The following is a 21,484-nucleotide window of genomic DNA, read 5'->3' as shown; positions in this document are numbered from 1 at the left end:
TGCAATAAAGACTCTTCAGCTCAGCCATGTTATGGTAAAAATAGCAATAGGTTTAATGTCTACATTACAATTATTGTTCCCTTTGTGATACATGTGAAAGAGATTTAAATATTTTCAAGAATGCTACAAACACCTCAGCCATATTTGTTATAACGCAAGACTGGGATTTAGGTCTTAGAAAAAAGTTTTTTTTCTTTGACTGAATTGGTTGAAAATTGATTGAATTTTCCATGTGTAAAGATGTGGTCAGAGAGCCTAATCAGAATAGTGAATCTCTGTACATAAGTATTGTAGTCATAACTTAGAATAAATTGAGACAGAGAAAACAAGAGAAGTGAGATTAAAGGATATAATGTTAATGCCTGAAAGATTAAAGCAATAATGACTTTCACATTTGCTGGAAATAAGGCAACTAAAAAACTCTTTTATACTTCTATTCATCCATTCACTCGACTAATACTTAGGATGCACTAACTACAAATTCAAGTGCTAGGCACAGGATGATTAAAAAGTTGAATAAGATACTTCCTGACTTCCAGGAACTTCCAGGTTGCTTCAGAACAGTTACTTTCCAGGCCCCAGAGAAATTCAAGCACAGGCTACCTGAACACTTAATAGGGATGTCGTAGAAAAGATTCCATCATTAGCCAGGGGTTGGACTAGTGCAATGCTTTTCAAATTATGCCCTAGAGTCCGAGGGGTTTCCTCAGAGTCCACTATGAAGGTAAGTGACATATGGAGTGGCAGAGCCTTCAGGAACATTCCCTGCTTCAACCAGAATAGTCGTGCTTTTATGTTCTAGTATAATGTTTGGACTAAATAAAAAGTTTTAAAACCATAGGCCTAGACTTTAAGGACCCTTCCAACCTTGAGTTCACGATTATAATAGAGAATTTACACAAATGTTAATGGGAGCTATAAAAAATCTTCAGAATAATGCATTTGTTATTATTGTTCTTTATAACTCTCGAAATACACTTACACTTGTATAATGCTCCTGTTCATCTTCTACATCTTTGTCTCTCAGGATTTTTTGAAATGGTGTTTTTATTTGTTTTGGTGATAGTATAGTTGAATCAATATTTTCCATTCGTTCTCTCTCAGTGGTCACTTTTACTTTGAAGATGTGAAAAGGTGTTGAGACTTCTCCCACATTTAAATACATAGGCTCCCCTTCAAATATAACTCCTTCACAATCACCATCCTTAAAACCAGGAGGCTGGTAATCTGGGGGTGTAACTGCAAAAAAGTAAGTGTAAACCGTGCTGTTTATGAAATTAAAGAAAATATTATTATTATTATTATAAAAACACATGCAGATTGCAGGTATTTCAAATAGTATATAAGGGCATAATGCAAAACACAAGAATCACTCTCCTACTATGTCCAAGTCCCCATTTTAATCCCTGAAGGTAAGCTTTGTTTTCTTCACTTGACTGTCTGTGACCTTCGGTAAATTTTTTTCATCCCTGATTTGATTTTCTCATCTGTCAAATAGTGAAAATAATAGTACCTACTTCACAGGGTCATTGTGGGAATAAAATAAAGTGTTGTAAAATGTTGAGAACAGAACTGGCACATAGTAAATACTCAATAAATGTTAGTTGTTATTTTTGTTGCTTTATGTTCTTCTAGAAGACATGCATATAATAAAAGATATTTCATATTTACATAGGTTTTAGGAATTACATATATAAAATTCCTTTAAAAACACAAATGAGATCATACCGTTCCATATCTAGCTGGTTTTAACTTAATAATATATCTTGGGTAATGTAATTTATCAGCACCTTCTTTTTAACAGCTTGTGTAGTATTCTATTATGCAGATGGACCATAATTTATTTACTCAGTCCCCAATGAAGGATACTCAAGTTGTTTCCAGTTTGTTCCTATTTTAGCCAATGCTATAATCAAAATCCTTATATATTTGCATATTTGCACAATTATATTTTCAATATATTTTTCTCACTATAGAATTTCTAGATTAAAGATTTAAAATTTTGATACTGCCAAATTGTCCTCTAAAAATGTAGAACCTGTATACAGTCCCTCAAGTGTATAAAAGTGCCTGCTTGGCCGGGTGCGGTGGTTTGTGCCTGTTATCCCAGTTCTTTGGGAGGTCAAGGTGGGTGAATCACTTGAGATCAGGAGTTCAAGACTAGCCTGGCCAACACGGTGAAACCCCATCTCTACTAAAAATACAAAAATTAGCCAGACATGGTGGCGAATGCCTGTAGTCCCAGCTACTCAGGAAGTTGAGGCAGGAGAATCACTTGAACCCAGGAGGTGGAGGCTGCAGTGAGCTGAGATTGTGCCACTGCATTCCAGCCTGGGCGACAGAGCAAGACTCAGTCTCCAAAAAAGAAAAAAGTTCCTGTTTCCCCACATCCTTATCAATAATGGATTAACACATTTTACCAATCTGATAAGTGAAAACTGTTAACTCGTTGTTAAATTTATTTAATTGAGTGAGGTTATACTTCACATGGATTTATTCCTATCACTAGAGAAGCATCTATTTTAAAGCTTAATTTTGCAAATCTTTCTTTTTGAATAGTGATATTAAATGTAAATTTTATAATTTCAAAAAATTTAGGTGCTAAAAATATTTGGAATGGAAACCAATTGCTTCAATAATAATAAAACATAGGTACCAACTGAAACAGGATGTATTGCAAATAGTACCTTCATCGTAGTAAAAAAGTTTCATGGTCAAACAAACATCATTAGGTAAAGGCCCCAGATTTTGCATTAGGATATAAATCTTGCGAATGAGGAGAATGCTTGCTTTCTTGGTGTCGGTAGATGACATGCTAGATTCATTGCTTTGGTTTTTACTAGAAGAGAATCACATATTAATTTCTTTTATGAAACCTGTGGCTTCTAGTATCATAACTTTACATTTTAACTATTTGAGATTCTTATTTCTATTATAGCATTAAGCTGTTAACTTGAAAGTTACCATGTGTTTTAATGTCACTATTATAACATTTTAATATTAATATCATTGCTAGAAATCAATAACTTAATTTTACTTAAATGCATTTTACATAAAGTGTTTAAAGAAAGCAAATAATGTTTTAAAATTGTATTTCTATATTTCTAATCACCTAAGTTCTCTTTCCACAATTAAAATTGCTTATAATTAACCACAGAATCTGGCTTGAAGCTACTCCAAGTCATCACTCCATTTTGCATAGCCATATCTTGATGGTTAATTGGGGATGACCCTGCAGTTTCAGAATGAATTCTGAAGTTTAGCTATATAGCATTAATATGAATAAGTGGTAATCTGTAATACAAAAAGAAAACTATAGAACAATACCTTATGAAGTCCATGAGTGGTCCATTATTGGTGTATTTGAATTTGAATTGGTAACATTCTGAAATTGTCTTAAATAGAAAATATTGCAGTTATGTTTCTGATATTCAGTACTAGCTGCTAAATAGCTATATTCTGTTTTGTATGACTCAACATTTAGTCAATACTTTTTTTCTGCCATATTAATCCCTATAGGACCATTGAAGCTTTTGATTCCTCATGTTCAGTTTTCATGGTTTGGGTATGGGGCTTCAGTCTTGGAGAGACATCTATTTCCCAACTCATTTTAATGTATGTTATTTATACCACATGGAAGGAACTCCTTAGCAGGCAGATAAGGGAGGCAACATACCTCAGTAGAGTGGCTAACACAGGGCTTAAATCTTTGCTATACTGTAACCACCGGCATGCCACTTGAGCCTTAGTTTAAGTTTTAGTTTCCCCAGCTAAAAAAGGGATTAAAGACAGTACATATCTCATTGGTAGTTGTGAATAAATATTCACAAATGGGATAATTTATACAGGGTACTTTAAAGTACCTGACATATAGTAAACATTCAATAAATGTTGTTATTGTATCAACAAGGTTGCTAATTTACTGATTGAAAAAATGCACAATTATAAAACATATGAAAATAAATGAACATTTTCTGAACAATCTATTAATTCACAGCCTTTACCCAAATGATCTGCTTTGTCAGTATGGACACATATTAAGCATTAATTGCAGGCGTGAGTATCAAAGAAAAGACACATTCTCAGCCCTCCTGAAGCATGAAAACTTTTATTGCTTTCTTTATATTTCATTGCTTACATAGTGATGTTTTTAAACATCTATTATTAACACCAGTTTAAATCTACCTCTCCTTGACTGAATGAAACATTATAACAACTATAGCCTAATGGGTAAACACCCAAATCGTGAACTGGCCTTCCTAGGTTCAAAACCTGGTTCTGCCTCTTCTGCCACTATGACCTTAGGCAAGAAATCCCTTGTACCTAGATTTCCTAATCTGTAGAGTGGAGATGCTAATAGTGGTCACCTCATGAAAGCTGGGATGAATAAATGAGATAATGCACATAAAGCCCCAAAGAACAGAGCCTAATATAGAGTAAGCACTCAGTAGATCTTTCCGCCTTGTTTCTTATCTTCCGGTTTTCCCTTTCAAGTTCTCCCTTCTCTCCTTTAATTGTAAGATAAATAGTTAGCCATGACTGAATTGGGATGAATATTCTAAGTTTAAAGATGACTTTCTTACTTTCCTAAAACTCAAGCCCTTTCATAATTCTAAAATATAGTATAAAAAATACTGTAAAGAATTAGACGTCAGGAGATTTAAGTTATTTCTGACAGTTTGTAAGTTTTGTGGCCTAAGATCAGTCACATAATCTCTGTCATGTTAATCTGTTTAAAGGTAACAATCCAAGCCCTGCCTTACCTCAGAAGAGTTTTATGAAGTTCAAATGTGAAAATATACATGAAAGTATATTGATTAAAGCATAATTAAAAGCATAAGATATTCTTATATTATGTTTTATATTCTTTTTAGATATTAGAGGCATTATGTTTCATTAGTAGCTCAAGCACACTTACCTGAGGATCTTCTGGGTTTGTGTATACCTATTTAAAAACAATTTACAATTGAGTTATCTAAGGCTAAGTATTCAAGAGCTAAATTAAGATGTTTAGACTAAACTTTATGGGAACTCAGCAAAACAAACAAATAAAAATGACCACCCAAAATATTACTTTTTCATTCCATTGAATAGATCAGTTATTCGAATAATGTGACATAATCAATTGATAGTTTTAGTGTTATTTAATTAAGTAAGGCCAAAGTTGGCAGCATTTTAAAAAGAACACACAATTTAAAAATACTTACAGCTAGAACAACCATCCTTAGCTGAAATACAACAAAGAACAAAAATCTTACTTGTAGTCTACAAAATATTTTTTCATTATGAATCATAAGAATTCTTTGTCCTATTTCAACATGTATTCCTAATAACAAATAATCATTGCAGATCTTGACTGCATAAGATCAATGCCTATAATGCAGGACCTTACATATGCTTCCCTATCCCCTGAAATCTGTTGCTAGTAAAATCACTGATGACTGAAATTCATGTCAGCACTTTATTTCATTGATGTAAGCAAAAAGGACATTACTGCCAGTTATAAGGAAAAAAATATATATTGTGAAATAACACAATATATGTGTTACACCGAAAACAATGAGAACTGATTTTGAAAAAAGAAACAGTCGAGAGTTCAGGGCCCCAGGGAGGAAGTTTTGGAGACCATAGGAAAAAAAAATCGTAGAAAGTAATTTAATCAAATGATCTGCCAAAAATCTAAGAGTCATCCTTGATTCTGATCTTTTCCTTATATTACACAGCCAGTCCATCAACAAATCCAATCAGTTCTACTGCCAAATCCATTCTGAATCTCCTCTCTCTGCTATCATGGTCTAAGCAACCATTATTTCTCACCAGTACTACAGTAATGGCCTAGGTGCTATTCTCCTTACTCCCAATCTTATTCTCCTTCTACAGCAGATTCTCTAAGTTGTGAGCAAAGTGATTTAAAACATTTTTTTTTTTTTTTTTTTGAGACAGAGTCTCGCTCTGTCGCCCAGGCTGGAGTGCAGTGGCCGGATCTCAGCTCACTGCAAGCTCCGCCTCCCGGGTTTTTTTTTTTTAAGACAGAGTATCACTCTGTCCCTCAGGCTGGAGTACAGTGGCATGATCTCAGCTTACTGCAACTTCCACCTCCCAGGTTCAAGTGATTCTCCTGCCTCAGCCTCCTGAATAGCTGGGATTACAGGCATGCCACCACGCCTAGCTCATTTTTGTACTTTTAGTAGAGACAAGTTTTCAACATGTTGGCCAGGCTGGTCTCAAACTCCTGACCTTAGGTGATCCACCTGCCTTAGCTTCCCAAGGTGCTGGGAGTACAGGCGTGAGCCACCGTGCCTGGTCTAAAACAATTTTTAAATGTAAATCAAATATTACGTTTCTACATATAACCTTAGAATGGCTTTTCTTTGCACCTAAAATAAAATCCACTGAGTGCTCTGGCTGTGTTTATCTGCCCAGGCTCATCTCATGTTATTCTCCCCCACTGCACAATTGCCCTCAGTCATATTGGCCTTCTTTTTGTTCCTGGAACTCTCTAAACTTCCTTCTAATTCTTTGCATTAGCTGCTCTGCTGGGAATATTCTCTCCTAAAATCAGTGCCTAGCTGGTTTCTTCTCATTCAGGTCTCTTAAATGTCACTTCCTCAGAGAAGCTCCTATGACCATCCCATCTAAAGTTACCTTACCTTTCCATTTACCACATACTTTTGCTAAAAATTTTAATGGCATTTAACATTATTGAAAAGTATATGATTTGTTTTATTAACTACTTGTTTTCCTACTATACAAGCGACTCTTTTTGTTTTGTTGATCACTGTTAGCTTAACCAGTTCCTACCTAGAAGAAATGCCTAGCACATAACAGGCGCTCAATATTTACTACACCTTAATGGGGAAGGTTAGGAACCATAAATAAAAATTCATCTTCTTCACAATTAGCCTAGTGCTGGACTTCATTATACATGTTGATACTATATTATACTAAGTATGCAAAAAGGCTTACAATCCATCTTAAAACCTTCTTAATTTTGCTAATTCAGAATTTGTGACTATTTAACCTAGATTATGTGGAAATTTATTTTTGAACCCTAATAAGGAAATAATTTATTAAATTATTACTATAAACAAGTTTGTAGAGGGCATGTGAAACTAATGAATAAATTATTTGAAAAGACTCTTTAATTCATTAATTTTTTATACGTTAACATGTGTTATTAATACAAATAAGTGTTTAAAAAACTAGCTTGGAAAAGTTTGTTTAGTATTAATTCCATTAGCTTTAAATGACTTGATGATTAGTCTTTAAAATATTCAAATGTTTAGGCTGAAATCAGTAACTCAGACTGACTTACACTCAAGTTAGTTCAAATGAATGTTTTACTACATGATCATACCAGTTAGATTTGTAGATCACAAACTATAGGAAAAAAAAGGATAGAGAGATTGCAAGACTTACATATTTTTTCTGTAAAGCATCATAACATCCTAGCATCCTAAAAAAAAAAATCAAGGATTCATTTTTAGACTGAATGCATTTCCAGAAAAGAGTTATTTTCATAAATTTCCATATTATCTCATTACTAAATAATACAAAAATGTCTTATTAAAGCTCCCTTCTTATTAACTAGCTTTAAACAAGACAAAACATAAAAAACAATGTTGCAGAAATGTAAAATGATGGACAGGGATGGAAGGGAAAATACAAAATGTCTGACAGCTATTTGTGGGGAACAATAATAAAATAAATAAAGCCTGCTCGCATGGGGCATAAAATAAAGGAACATTTTTTTTTTAGAATTTATTTTTCTAAATACCCAGACTTCAAGGAGAGGAAAACGTCAGTGGAAAACTTAATGACCTACAAAAATGCTATCTAGTATTAAAGGGTGATTCACTAAAATTTGGTTAAACACCAAAAGGTATCCAAGGTACAAAAAAAAGTAATATAAGCAAAAATAATTTTCTCTCTTTAAGTATTCTGTTACTTGCCATTTCACTAACTGTGTGGATCCTGGGCAATTTTTATCTTCTCTCAGTATTTTGACACAAAGATCTAAACACAAAAAGATGAAATATAGAGTTACTTAAGAAAAGTAAACAACTAGAAATTTTAAATGAAGTTTATTTTCTTCAGCTGTGTATTACAGGTAAATTATAATTATAATAATTATTATTTTGAGACAGGGTCTCACTCTATCACCTAGGATGGAGTGCAGTGGTATGATCTCGGTTCACTGGAACTTCTGCCTCTCAAGTCAAGCCTTTCTCCCACCTCAGCCTCCCCAGTAGCTGGGACTTCAGGTGTGCCACCATGACCGGCTAATTTTTGTATTTTTCGGTAGAGACAGGATTTTCTCATGTTGGCCGGGCTAGTCTCGAACTCCTGACCTCAGGTGACCCACCTGCCTTGACCTCCAAAAGTGCTGGGATTACAGGCGTAAGCCACCGTGCCCAGCACAGGTAAATTATTAATAGCAATAATTAATACCAAGATGATTAATATTATCAATGTAATTAAAGGAAGAAAGGTTATATGAAAGTAGTCTTTTAATATTTATTATAAAATGCCAGCATAATAATTAGGATGCAAGTTGATGGGTACAAAAACATTTCATAAAAAAATTATGGAATCCATAAAATTAGATATGTTGCTTCCATGCCATTGTTATACAAGGATCTTAGAATCTTATCCCAGTAAAATACTTGTAAAGGCCAAGAAGTTAACTGGCTATCAAAAACAAAGAGGCCTGCAAAGAAGCAACATGTAACACAGTGGAAAAGACTGAGAGTATCTCATATTCTCAAGTTCCTTATTTGAAAAACAGGTATTTGTAGGACTGTTACATGAATTAGCAAGATATCGTACATAACATAGTGCTTACCATATTGCCCAGCACATAACTGGTGTACAATATTATGCATGTATAATGTACTGAGAAATAAGTTATTATTGTAGTATAAACTGGCTGTATTATTATTATTATTATTTTAATTAAAAAAATAGAGATGGAGTCTCCTTATGTTGACCAGGCTGGTCTTGAACTCCTGGCCTCAAGTGATCCTCCTGCCTCAGCCTCCCAAAGTGCTGGGATTACAGACATGAACTTCCACGCCTGGCGCTGGCTATATTTTTATTTCCTTAAAATAGCACAAGAACATACGCTACTACTATACAAAGTTATAAATAACAGAATGTTTTCTATCGATTTCTTTCATCATTATAAGCATAATTTCAGGTAAAATTATACTTGAGAAACTGAGGAAAAATTTTATGATTAAGTGCTTCTAAAGGTATTGAATATATATATTTTAAAACCATTTAGGTATCCAAACAAAAACATGTACATCAATGTGGCATTATTCGTAATAGCCAAAAAGAGAACCCAAATGTTCATCAACTGGTAAAGGGATAAGTAAAATGTGGTACAGCCATACAATAGAACATTATTCAGCAACAAAAAGGGATGAAGCACTTATCCATATTACAATATGGAGGAACCCTGAAAACATGCTAGTTGAAAGCCAGTCACAAAGGACCACATTTTTTTTTTTTTTTTTGAGACGGAGTCTCGCTCTGTGGCCAGGCTGGAGTGCAGTGGCTCAATCTCAGCTCACTGCAACCTCCACCTCCCGGGTTCAAGCAGTTCTCCTGCTCAGCCTCTCAAGTAGCTGGGACTACAGGCATGCATCACCATGCCTGGCTAATTTTTGTATTTTTAGTAGACACGGGTTTCACCATGTTGGCCAGGATGGTCTCTATCTCTTGACTTTGTGATCCGCCCTCCTCAGTCTCCCAAAGTGCTGGGATTACAGGCGTGAGTCACTGCGCCTGGGCAGGACCACATTTTATATTATTTCATTTATATGAAATGTCCAGAATAAGTAAATCTGTACAGACAGAAAGTAGATTGGTGATTGCCTAGGACTGGGAAGGTTGAGGAGAAGTGCATAGTGGCTTAATGGGTATGGAGTTTCTTTTTGGGATGAAGAAATGTTCTAAAATTGACTGTGGTGATCCTTGTACAACTCTGGGAATTTATTGAAAACCATTGAAATGTACACTTTTAAACAATGAACTGTCAGGTATGTGAATTGTATTAATAAAACTTCTATTAAAATAAAATTTCTAAGTCAAAAATTATAGTTTTAGAGCAAACAAAAATAAAAATATCATTTTGAAATAAAGCTTTAAAATAAATATTATATTACCATCTAGATATCTTGTTCCATAAGCGCATTCTGGGAATATTCCTCTCAAATACGTGATACAGGATACTGAAACTGCTAGGAGCCTCTTCACTAACACCAAAGACTGGTGTTCAGTTGATATCTTATTGGGAAATACCAGTGCACTCTAAAATTCAAGGGAAAATAGAACACTTTATTTAAATTTATTAAAAATAAAGTAGTTTCTCTTAACATAGATCTAATTTTGTATAAGCATAGTACTCGCCCCAAGAATTCCTCCCTATATTGGTTAGTAATCCCCCAAAAGTCACAGCGGGATATAAAATGTAAGGGTGTTTCTAGGGTAATAGCCTAAAGGACACAAGCAAAAAGTACCTAAAAATCTTTTTAATTTTTTAAAATTTTTAAAAAATTGAGACAGGGTCTCACTCTATTGCCCAGGCTGGAGTGCAGTGGCACGATCATAGCTGCCTACAACCTCAATTGGATGCAAGTTGATGGACACAAAGTATTTCATTAAAAAAGTATAGGCCAGGTGCAGTGGCTCACACCTGTAATCCCAACACTTTGGGAGGCTGAGGCGGGAGGATCACTAGGTCAGGAGTTCAAGACCAGACTGGCCAAATGGTGAAACCCTGTCTCTACTAAAAATACAAAAAATAGCTGGGTATGGTGGCAGGCGCTTGTAAACCCAGCTACTCCTGTAATCCCAGCTACTCGGGAGGCTGAGGCAGGGAATTGCTTGAGCCCAGGAGGCAGAGGTTGCAGTGAGCCAAGATTGTGCCACTGCACTCCAGCCTGAGTGACAAAGTGAGACTCCATCTCAAAAAAAAAAGTATAGAATAATTATATGATTCTTCAGATTATATTCAAATATATCAAATACTAGTATTTTGAGAATGAATAAAACAAATATTAATAGTGGCTGGTATTTTAAAAACACCTTTTTGGGACACCCATATAAACTGTTTTTCAGTTTAATGGTTTTTAGTTTATTCACAGAGGTGTGTGTGCAACAATCACCACCATCAATTTCGTAACATTTTCTTCACCCCAGAAAGGAAACCCATACCAATTAGCAATCACTCCCTGTCCCTTATCCCATCCCATGTCCCACCCACTAGGCTTTCTGTCCCCATAAATTTGCGTATTGTAGACATTTCATATATGACATTTCATATATCCTCGCACAACCTCTAAAGTAGCTGAGACTACAGGCATGCACCACCATGCCTGGCTAAAGTTTTTTTTTTTTTTTTCTTTTTTTTTTTTCTGTAGAGATGAGGTCTCACTATGTTACCCAGGCTGATCTCAAACTCTTGGGCTCAAGCGATACTCTCACCTCAGCCTCAGCTCAAAAAGTACCTAAAAATCATAAGAATCCCCTTGCAGATTAACTGCCTGTAAATGCATAATACATGGATAGATAACATTGATTTTTCTCTTTGGTCACTGAGTAGGTTTAACAGAGATTAAGTGTAATGCAAAATCCTATACAAAGATAACAAACGCATATTTGTCTCTGGGTTACAAACATTAATTTTCTTTTTGAGACAGAGTCTCACTGTTATCCAGGCTGGAGTGCAGTGGTGCTATCTCGGCTCACTGCAACCTCCCCTTTCTGAGTTCAAGTGATTCTCCTGCCTCAGTCACCCTCATAGCTGGGATTACAGGAGTGAGCCACCGCGCCCGGCCGGCCTCATTTTCTTATTTATTTATTTTTATTCTGCTTATATATTGAACATTCATATTCTGGAGGTGGACCACTATGACCAATAATTTCATCAAAGCAACAAAGCAGTATTCATTAATATCTAATGTAAATTAAATGTGAATGAGCAATTTAATTCAATGCAGCAAACATCCAATAGAACTTTCAATTAATTCAAAATACTTTAGCAAATATCTTCATTTCTTAAAACATGTAGTTTCCTGGTATTATAAAACCCTCAAATAGTTGAGCCCTAATTTCCAAATGTAACAACAGAGTAGCTGAGACTTCAAGAAACAATAAAAGCGGCTACATTAAGATATATCAAAATACAAGAAATCATACCATGGGAGTCCTCTGCAGCTGGGCAGTGGCCATCTTCTTCTGATAAAGTATTTTCTTTAATTCAACCTTGTGACACAAATACAAGCTTTAACTTAGAGCTCATTTTTTTTCTCTAACATTTCAGTTTACCACATATAAAATTCAACAGAATTTTATGTGAATAAATTTGAATTTCTTTAATTAAAATAACATCTTCAAAAACATAGAGGTCGATATTGCAGTAGAACTATTTTGAGTAGGGTCCTGATTTGAAGCCATTTGACTAGCAAGTCTCAAACAAAAGGTTTATTAAGAAACTGTTTAAGAGAACTTTTTAAAAAGGCACAATCGGCCGGGTGCGGTGGCTCACGCATGTAATCCCAGCACTTTGGGAGGCCAAGGCGGGCAGATCACGAGGTCAGGAGATCGAGACCATCCTGGCAAACACGGTGAAACCCGTCTCTACTAAAAATACAAAAAAAAAAAATTAGCCAGGCGTGGTGGCGGGCGCCTGTCATCACAGTTTCTCGGGAGGCTGAGGCAGGAGAAAGGTGTGAACCTGGGAGGCGGCGGAGCTTGCAGTGAGCCAAGATCACACCACTGCACTCCAGCCTGGGCAACAGAGCCAGACTCCGTCTCAAAAAAAAAAAAAAAGGCACAATCTTCCTATTTTTATTCCCTATACACATTCAAACACGGACAACATTGTACATGTAGGTATTCAGTAATAAAAAAACTGCCTGGCAAACCCTCTAAATTTTTTTAGTTTTATTTCTTTTTATTTTTCATTTTTTCGAGATGCAGTCTCGCTCTGTCTCCAGGCTGGAGTGCAGTGGCGTGATCTCGGCTCACTGCAACCTCCGCCTCCCGTGTTCAAATGATTCTCCCGCCTCAGCCTCCCGAGTAGCTGGGACCACAGGTGCCCACCACCACATCCAGCATATATATATATATATATATATTTTTTTTTTTTTTTTCCTCCGAGACGGAGTCTCGCTCTGCCGCCCAGGCTGGAGTGTAATGGCGCAATCTCGGCTCACCGCAACGTCCGCCTCCGGGTTCAAGTGAGTCTCCTGCCTCAGCTGGGACTCCAGCCGCGCCACCACATTCAGCTAATTTTTGTATTTTTAGTAGACTCGGGATTTCACCATCTTGGCCATGCTGGTCTTGAACTCCTGACCTCGTGAACCGCCCGCCTCGGTCCCCCCAAAGTGCTGGGGTTATAGGCATGAAGCACTGTGCCCGGCCGCTATTTTTTTTTTCTATTTTTAGTAGAGACGGGGTTTCGCCATGTTGGTCAGGCTGGTCTCAAATGATCCTCCGGCCTCAGCCGCCCAATTTGGAGGGATTACAGGCGTGAACCACCGTGTCCGGCCCCAATTTCACTTTTCTTAATCAGACAATTCAGCTTGAAGAGTTTACTGAAGAGGCAAACTTCATGGAGGAACCTATTTACGTTAAACGTTTAAATTTATTCTGACAAATCCTGAGTTCGCCGTCCGTACTCACCCGATCTCAAGAACCTCTGTTGACAAGTAAGTGGGTATACATTTTTCTCGCAAATGTTTTACCACTAAGACCTTAAGAAACTTAAAAGTAGGGGGAAGCTGACAGAAAAAGAGATTAAAAAGTAAAATATACGCGCGCACACACATATATACACACTAATATATATTACATTACGTCTGAGGGGCGGGCACCGGAGACCAGAAGAGCTGCACGCGGCTGCACGCGCTCTGCCCGATGCGCATGCGCTTTCTTTCAACGGTCACCCGCTGGGGCGTGACAGTGACTTTTTGACCCCCAGTTGAGGTCACCTTTCCCGCCAAAGCGCAGCGCAAGGCGCACTGGGAGCCTCAGACACGGGAAGGCTCAGCGCCACGTCTCAGGCAGGGAAAAGTCACACAGAAGGGGGAAGGTTAAAGTAACTGCATGTCCAGTTACTGAATTTGATTGTTTTCTGACTTCTGATTTTCTTTCTTTTCTTTCTTTCTGTTTCTCTCTCTCTCTCTCTCTCTCTCTCTCTCTCTCTCTCTGTCTCTCTCTCTCTCGACGGAGGTTTGCTCTTGTAGCCCAGGCTGGAGTACAGTGGCATGATCTTGGTTCACTGCACCTCTGCCTCCAGGGTTCAGGCGATTCTCCTGCCTCAGCCTCCCAAGTAGCTGGGATTACAGGCGCCCATCACCACGCCCAGCTAATTTTTGTATTTTTAGTAGAGAGGGGGTTTTGCCATATTAACCAAGCTGGTCTCAAACTCCTGACCTTAGGTGACCTGCCTCCCTCGGCCTCCCAAAGTGCTGGGATTACAGGCGTGAGCCACCACACCCGGCTGACTTTTTATTTTCTTATTGGAACTACTACAAATTGCACTCCCACCTTCCAGTCTCCTGTGTCTTCAGGAAACCAGTTGCTTTAGCAGTCTTCTACTTAGCTATTTCCACTGCGTTATGTCATTGGGGACAATGGATAGCTTTGAATGTAATTTGTCTCTTTGAGAAATAAAATAAGATCAGATTGGGTAGGTATTAATAGTTGGAGATTATTCAGTAGTACAAACTTCTTAGTTTACAGGTTATTATATATCCAAATACATTTCTTACCAGTGTAAACATTCAATTACAGGCATACCTTGGAGATATTGCAAGTTCAGTTCCAGACCATCCAATAAAGCAAATAACACAATAAAGCAAATTACACAAATTTGTTAGTTTTCCATGTGTATAAAAGTTATGTTGGCTGGATGCGGTGGCTCATGCCTCTAATCCCAGCACTTTGGGAGGCTGAGGTGGGATGATTGCTTGAGACCAGAAATTGGGGATCAGCTTGGGCAACAAAGTGAGACCCTGCCTCTACAAAAAATAAAAAAATTAGGCCGGGCGCGGTGGCTCAAACCTGTAATCCCAGCACTTTGGGAGGCTGAGACGGGCGGATCACGAGGTCAGGAGATCGAGACCATCCTGGCTAACACGGTGAAACCCCGTCTCTACTAAAAATACAAAAAAAAACTAGCCGGGCGAGGTGGCGGCGCCTGTAATCCCAGCTACTCGGAGGCTGAGGCGGGAGAATGGCGTGAACCCGGGAGGCGGAGCTTGCAGTGAGCTGAGATCCGGCCACTGCACTCCAGTCTGGGCGACAGAGTGAGACTCCGTCTCAAAAAAAAAAAAAAAAAAAAAAAAAATTAGGCGGAGGTAGTGACACACACCTGTAGTCCCAGCTACTCAGGAGACTTAGGCAGGAGGATCCCTTGAGCCCAGGAGTTTGCAGTTGCAGTGAGCCCTGTTTGAGCCACTGCACTCCCGCCTGGGCGACAGAGTGAGACTCTTGTTTCAAAAAAAAAAAAAAAAAATTATGGTTACACTCTTAATATCTTAATGTATTTATTGTACATATCTTATGCTTACTGTAGTCTGTTGAGTGTGCAGGAGCATAATGTCTAGAAACACAATGCACATACTTTAATTTAAAAATACTTTATTGCTAAAAAGTGCTAATGATCATCTGAATAATCATCTTTTTGCGGGTGGAGGGTCTTGCCTTGATGTCAATGGCTGCTGACTGATCAGGGAGTTGTTTGCTGCATGTTGGGGTGTTTGTGGCAATTTCTTAAATTAGGACAACAATAACATTCACCACATCGATTGACTCTTCCTTTTACAGAAGATTTCTCTGTAGCATGTGATGCTATTTGACAGCATTTTACCCACAGTAGAAATTCCTTCAGAATTGGAGTCAATCCTCTCAAACCCTGCTGCTACTTTGTCAACAAAGTTTATGTAACATTCTAAATCCTTTGTTACCATTTCAATCTTGTTCACAGCATCTTCACCAGGAGTAGATTCCATCTCAATAAATCACTTTCCTCAATCATCCATAAGAAGCAATTCAGCCGGCAGTGGTGGCTCATGCCTGTAGTCCCAGAACTTTGGGAGGCTGAGGCAGGCAGATCACAAAGTCAGGAGTTTGAGACTAGCCTGGCCAATATGGTGAAACCCCGTCTCTACTAAAAATACAAAAATTCGCCAGGCATGATAGCATGCCTGTAATCCCAGCTACTAGGGAGGCTGAGGTGGGAGAATCGCTTGAATCCAGGAGGCTGAGGTTTCAGTGAACTGAATCGTGCCACTGCACTCCAGCCTGGGCAACAGAGCAAGACACCATCTAAAAAAAAAAAAAAAAAAGAAGCAATTCCTCAGCAGTTCAAATTTTGTCATGAGATTGTAGCAGTTCAGTCCCATCTTCTTATCTTCAGGTTCTACTTCCAATTCTGGTACTCTTGCTATTTCCACATCTGCAGTTACTTCCTCCACGGCAGTCTTGAACTTCTCAAAGTCATCCATGAGGATTGGAAAAACTTCTTCTAAAGTTAATTATAATTCAGAATAATTATTAGACCAAGATTTCTTCTGTTAATATTGATATTTTGACCCCCTCCTATGAATCACAAATATTCTTAATGCCATCAAGAATAGTGACTCCTTTCCAGAAGGTTTTCAATTTTCTTTGCCTACATCCATCAGAGGAATCACTATGGCAGCTACAGCCCTTACAAAATGTATTTCTTAACTTATAAGGCTTGAAAGTCAAAATTACTCCTTGATCCATGGGCTGCAGAATGGTCTTTTTGTTAGTAGGCATGAAAACAACATTAATCTCCATGTTCATCTCCATTAGAGCTCTTGAGTGACCAAGTGCATTGACAATGAGCAGTAATATGTTGAAAGGAATCTTTTTTTATAAGCAGCAGTAGGTCCCAACCATGGGCTTAAAATATCCAGAAAACTATGTTTTAAGCAGATGTGGTGTCATCCAGGCTTTGTTGTTCCATTTATAGATCACAGGCAGAGTAGATTTAGTATAATTCTTAATGGCCCTAGAATTTGCAGAATGTTAAGGGAGCACTGGCTTCAAATGTAAGTCACCAGCTGCATTATCCTCTTGTGAGAAATTCATCCTGTCCGCTAAAGCTTTGAAGGCATTCATTTCTCTTCTCTAGCTATGAAGGTCTTCAGTGGAATCGTCTTCCACAAAGCTGTTTCACCTACGTGGAAAATGTGCTGTTTAGGATAACCACCTGCATCAGTTATCTTAGTTAGATCTTCTGGATAACTTGCAGCTTCCACATCAGCACTTGCTGCTCCACCTTGCACTTTTTTTTTTTTTTGAGACGGACTCTTGCTCTGTCACCCAGGCTGGAGTGTGGTGGCGCGATCTCAGCACTTTTGTGTTATGGAGAATGGCTTCATCCCTGAAACCTCATGAACCAACATCTGCTAGCTTCAGACTTTTCTTCTGCAGCTTCTGCATCTCTGTCAGCCTTTCTAGAATTGAGGAGTTAGGGCCTTGCTCTGGATTAGACTTTGGTTTAAAAGCATATAGTGGCTGGCTCAATCTTCTATCCAGACCACTCAAACTTTCTCCATATCACCAATAAAGTTGTTTCACTTTCTTATCATTCATGTGTTCACTGGAGTAGCACTTGCAATTTCCTCCAAGAACTTTCCCTTTACATTCACAACTATTTGGCACAAGAGGCCTTTCAGCCTATCTTGGCTTTTGGCATGCCTTCTTCACTAAGCTTAATCATTTCTAGCTTTTAAGTGAGAGGCATGCAACTCTTTCTTTCACTTGAACACACAGACAACAGTGTAGGGTTATGAATTGACCTAATTTAAATGTTGTTGTGTCTTAGAAAATAGGGAGATCCAAGGAGAGGAAGAGAGATGGGGACACAGCCAGTAAATGGAGCAGTTAGAACACACACAACATTTATTGATTATATTCACCATTTTACATGGGTTCGGTTTTTTGCTTCCTATGACAATTATCATAGTAACATCAAAGATCACTGATCACAGATCACCATAGCAGATAATAATAATAATGAAAAAGTTTAAAATATTGGAAGAATGACCAAAATGTGACACAAAGACATGAAGTAAGCATATGCTGTTGGGAAAACAGCACTGACAGACTTATTTGATGCTGGGTTGCCACAAACCTGCAATTTGTAAAAAAATAAAAATAAAAAATAAAAAAATGCAATATCTGCAAAGCACACTAAAGCAAAGTACAATAAAACAAGATAAGCCTGTATTCATAAACTTTGACATATCTTCGTTACAAAGGCGAAAACAGCCACCCTAGATATGAAAAGATTTGCCCAAAGTCATTCAACTAGGAGAGAAATGAAGAGTAGAACCTTGTGAACAGGATTAAAAATAGTGAAAATCTTGGTCTAATAATTATTCTGAATTATAATTAAGTCACTGTTTTGTGTGTGTGTGGTTTTTTTGTTGTTTTGTTTTGTTTTGTTTTGTTTTTTTGAGACGGAGTCTCACTCTTTTGCCCAGGCTGGAGTGCAGTGGCATAATCTTGGCTCACTGCAACCTCTGCCTCCCGGGTTCAAGGAATTCTCCTGCCTCAGCCTCCCCAGTAGCTGGGATTACAGGCATGCACCACTACATCCAACTAATTTTTGTATTTTTAGTAAAGATGGGATTTCACCATGTTGGCCAGACTGGTCTCAAACTCCTGACTTCAGGTGATTTGCCCACCTTGGACTCCCAAAATGCTGGGATTATAGGTGTGAGCCACTGTGCCCAGCCACTTTTTTTTTCTTTAGAGGCAGGATCTCTTTCAGTCTCACAGGCTGAAGTGCAGTGGTGCAATCATACTTTACTGCGGCCTCAAGCTCCTGGGCTCAAGCAATCCTCCCGCCTCAGCCTCTGTAACAACTAGGACTGCAGGTGTGTGCCACAACACTTGGCTACTTTTTAATTTTTTTTGTAGAGTCAGGGTCTTGCTATGCTGAGCAGACTGATGTTGAACTACTGGCCTCAAGTGATATTCCTGCCTTAGCCTCCCAAAGTGTTTCAGGCATGAACTACTATGCCAGGCCTATTTTCACTTTTTTCATTTTCTTTTGAGACAGAGTCTTGCTCTGTCGCCCAGACTGGAGTGCAGTGGTGTGATCTCAGTTCACTGCAACCTCCCCTTCCTGGGTTCAAGCAATTCTCCTGCCTCAGCCTCCAGAGTAACTGGGATTACAGGCATCCACCACCATGCCAGGCTAATTTTTGTATTTTTAGTAGAGGCGGCATTTTGTCATGTTGGCCAGGCTAGCCTCGAACTTCTGACCTCAGGTGATCTGCCCGCCTTGGCCTCCCAAAATGCTGGGATTACGGGCGTGAGCCACCATGCCCGGCCCCCTTTATTACATGTTCTGATTTATAGTTTTTCTGGTAACTTAGAGTATGCATACTTGAAGCATCATCAAGATTCTCATCTAGAAGAGAAGAGTCAGAAAAGCATAATTTGATTCAAAGAAATAGTAAGTCTTATGCCTGTAATCCCAGTACTTTGGGAGACCAAAGTGGGAGGATCACTTGAGGCCAGGAGTTGGAGAGCAGCCTGGGCAACATATTGAGACTCCCATCTTTACACACACACACACAAATAAGCCAGAAATGGTGGCTTGCACCTCTAGTCCCAGCTACTGGAGGGGTGGGGAAGGTGTGTGAGGTGAGAAAATAGCTTAAGCCCAGGAGTTCAAGGCTGCAGTGAGCAGTGATGGCACCACTGCACTCCAGCCTGGGTGACAGAGTGAGACTCTGTCTCAAAAAAAAAAAAAAGGAAAAAAAAGAGAAAAGAAATACTAAGTATCTGTCATATTTATGTTACATGTTTTAATGGCATTGTCTCATGGACGCCTAGTTCTGGAATATTTAAATCTTCTTGTTTCTTTTTTTAAATAGAATTTTTCAATTTTTTTTGGCTAATTTTCTCTGTATCATTCAAATTTTAGTGTATGTGCTGCCAAAGTGAGCACCATTTCCTTACTTTTATTATATAGTTTAAAATTCTGTCAACTTTTACTCTGTGATGGCTCCCAGATTTATTTTTTATTTTTTTGCTGTTTTCAGAAAATGATATATTTAGGTAGTTTAGGGTTTTATCACCACACATATAGACTACTAGAATATCTTTTAGATTGTCTCTTTTTTTTCTTCAGACGGACTTTCATTCTTGTTGCCCAGGCTGGAGTGCAATGGCACGATCTTGGCTCACTGCAACCTCCGCCTCCTGGGTTCAAGCAATTCTCCTGTCTCAGCCTCCCAAGTATCTGGGATTACAGGCGCCCACCATCATGCCCCGCTAAATTTTGTATTTTTCGTAGAGACTGTGTTGGCCAGGCTGGTCTCCAATTCCTGACCTCAAGTGATCTGCCCGCCTCGGCCTCCCAAAGTGCTAGGATTACAGGCATAAGCCACCACGCTTGGCCTAGGTTGTCTCATTTTAAAATTTTATTTATTTTATTATTTGCCAATTTATTTATTTTGAAACAAGATCACCCAGGCTGGAGTGCAGTGGCACTATCATGGCTCCCTGCAGCCTCAGTCTCCTGGGTTCAAGTGATCCTGCCACCTCAGCCTTTCCTGTAGTAGCTGGGACTACAGGCACGCATCACCACATCTGGCTAATTTTTTTATTTTTTGTAGAGATGGAGATCTTTTTATGTGCTCATAACAAGAGGCAGGAGGATCACTTGAGCCCAGGAGTTCAAGACCAGCCTCTCGAAATTCTGACTCAAGTGATCCTCCCACCTCAGCCTCCCAAAGTGCTGGGATTACAGGTGTGAGCCACTGTGCCTGGCTTTTAAAACTTTTTCTTCAAATCATCTTGCATACTGCTGTCTAAAAATTGTTTCAGAGTTTTTTCCATCATTCTGTAAATCCTAAATGTTTTTGTTTTAAATTTATATTTTTAGATAATTTTTTATCTCTATAAGTTTGAAATGACTTTTTTTAACAATTTCCCTTTATATTGGGCATACAGTGAAATTTTTAAAAAATATTTCATTATTCTACTTGTTTAGTTCAGGCATTCTTTACTTGAGAGCCACAACTCTCAAAGGCTTCTTGGATAGAATTCAGGGAATTTGTGAATTTGTATGGGTAAAAAATTTCATTTTTATTTTTACTAATGTAGGGGAGAACATTTCTATCCATCCTAGATTTAGGGCTGAGATCCCTATAACAAAAGAGAAATTAGCAAGAGAAAAGCATGCACATTTATTTAACATAAGTTTTGCCTGAAATGAGAGCCTCCATAAGGAAATAAAGGCCCAAAGAAACAGTTGAACTTGAATGTTTTTTATAGTAGGTTTGATGAAGAGCAGCCAGTGATGGAGAAATGTCATAGGGCAAAGTGTGAACAAGCTAAATGTAATACACTGGGGGAAACTGAGCAGGCCTGGTTGTTTAGATTCCTCTTTGTGTCCCTGTGCTTTTGGAGGTAA

General features: G+C 38.2%; 1 protein-coding gene across 1 annotated transcript in view; it reads right to left on the bottom strand.

Annotated features, from left to right (window-relative positions):
- HORMAD1 (HORMA domain containing 1) overlaps window positions 1-13,911 on the bottom strand; it is a 21,379-nt gene extending 7,468 nt beyond the window's left edge. The window contains exons 1-10 of the mRNA XM_011973587.1: window positions 13,870-13,911; window positions 12,208-12,273; window positions 10,173-10,317; window positions 7,953-8,016; window positions 7,420-7,456; window positions 5,208-5,228; window positions 4,919-4,945; window positions 3,328-3,395; window positions 2,688-2,839; window positions 983-1,239 (exon numbers count right to left, since the gene is read on the bottom strand). Coding sequence (XP_011828977.1) covers window positions 983-1,239; window positions 2,688-2,839; window positions 3,328-3,395; window positions 4,919-4,945; window positions 5,208-5,228; window positions 7,420-7,456; window positions 7,953-8,016; window positions 10,173-10,317; window positions 12,208-12,240 — 804 coding nt within the window. The 5' untranslated portion in view covers window positions 12,241-12,273; window positions 13,870-13,911. The remainder of the gene's footprint in view (window positions 1-982; window positions 1,240-2,687; window positions 2,840-3,327; window positions 3,396-4,918; window positions 4,946-5,207; window positions 5,229-7,419; window positions 7,457-7,952; window positions 8,017-10,172; window positions 10,318-12,207; window positions 12,274-13,869) is intronic.
- Between the last annotated feature and the right edge of the window lie 7,573 nt (window positions 13,912-21,484).

Source organism: Mandrillus leucophaeus, unplaced genomic scaffold, assembly GCF_000951045.1.
Source record: "Mandrillus leucophaeus isolate KB7577 unplaced genomic scaffold, Mleu.le_1.0 Scaffold139, whole genome shotgun sequence".
Lineage (NCBI taxonomy): Eukaryota > Metazoa > Chordata > Mammalia > Primates > Cercopithecidae > Mandrillus > Mandrillus leucophaeus.
Note: the sequence above shows the minus strand (reverse complement) of the source record. Positions and strands in the feature narration are given on the sequence as shown.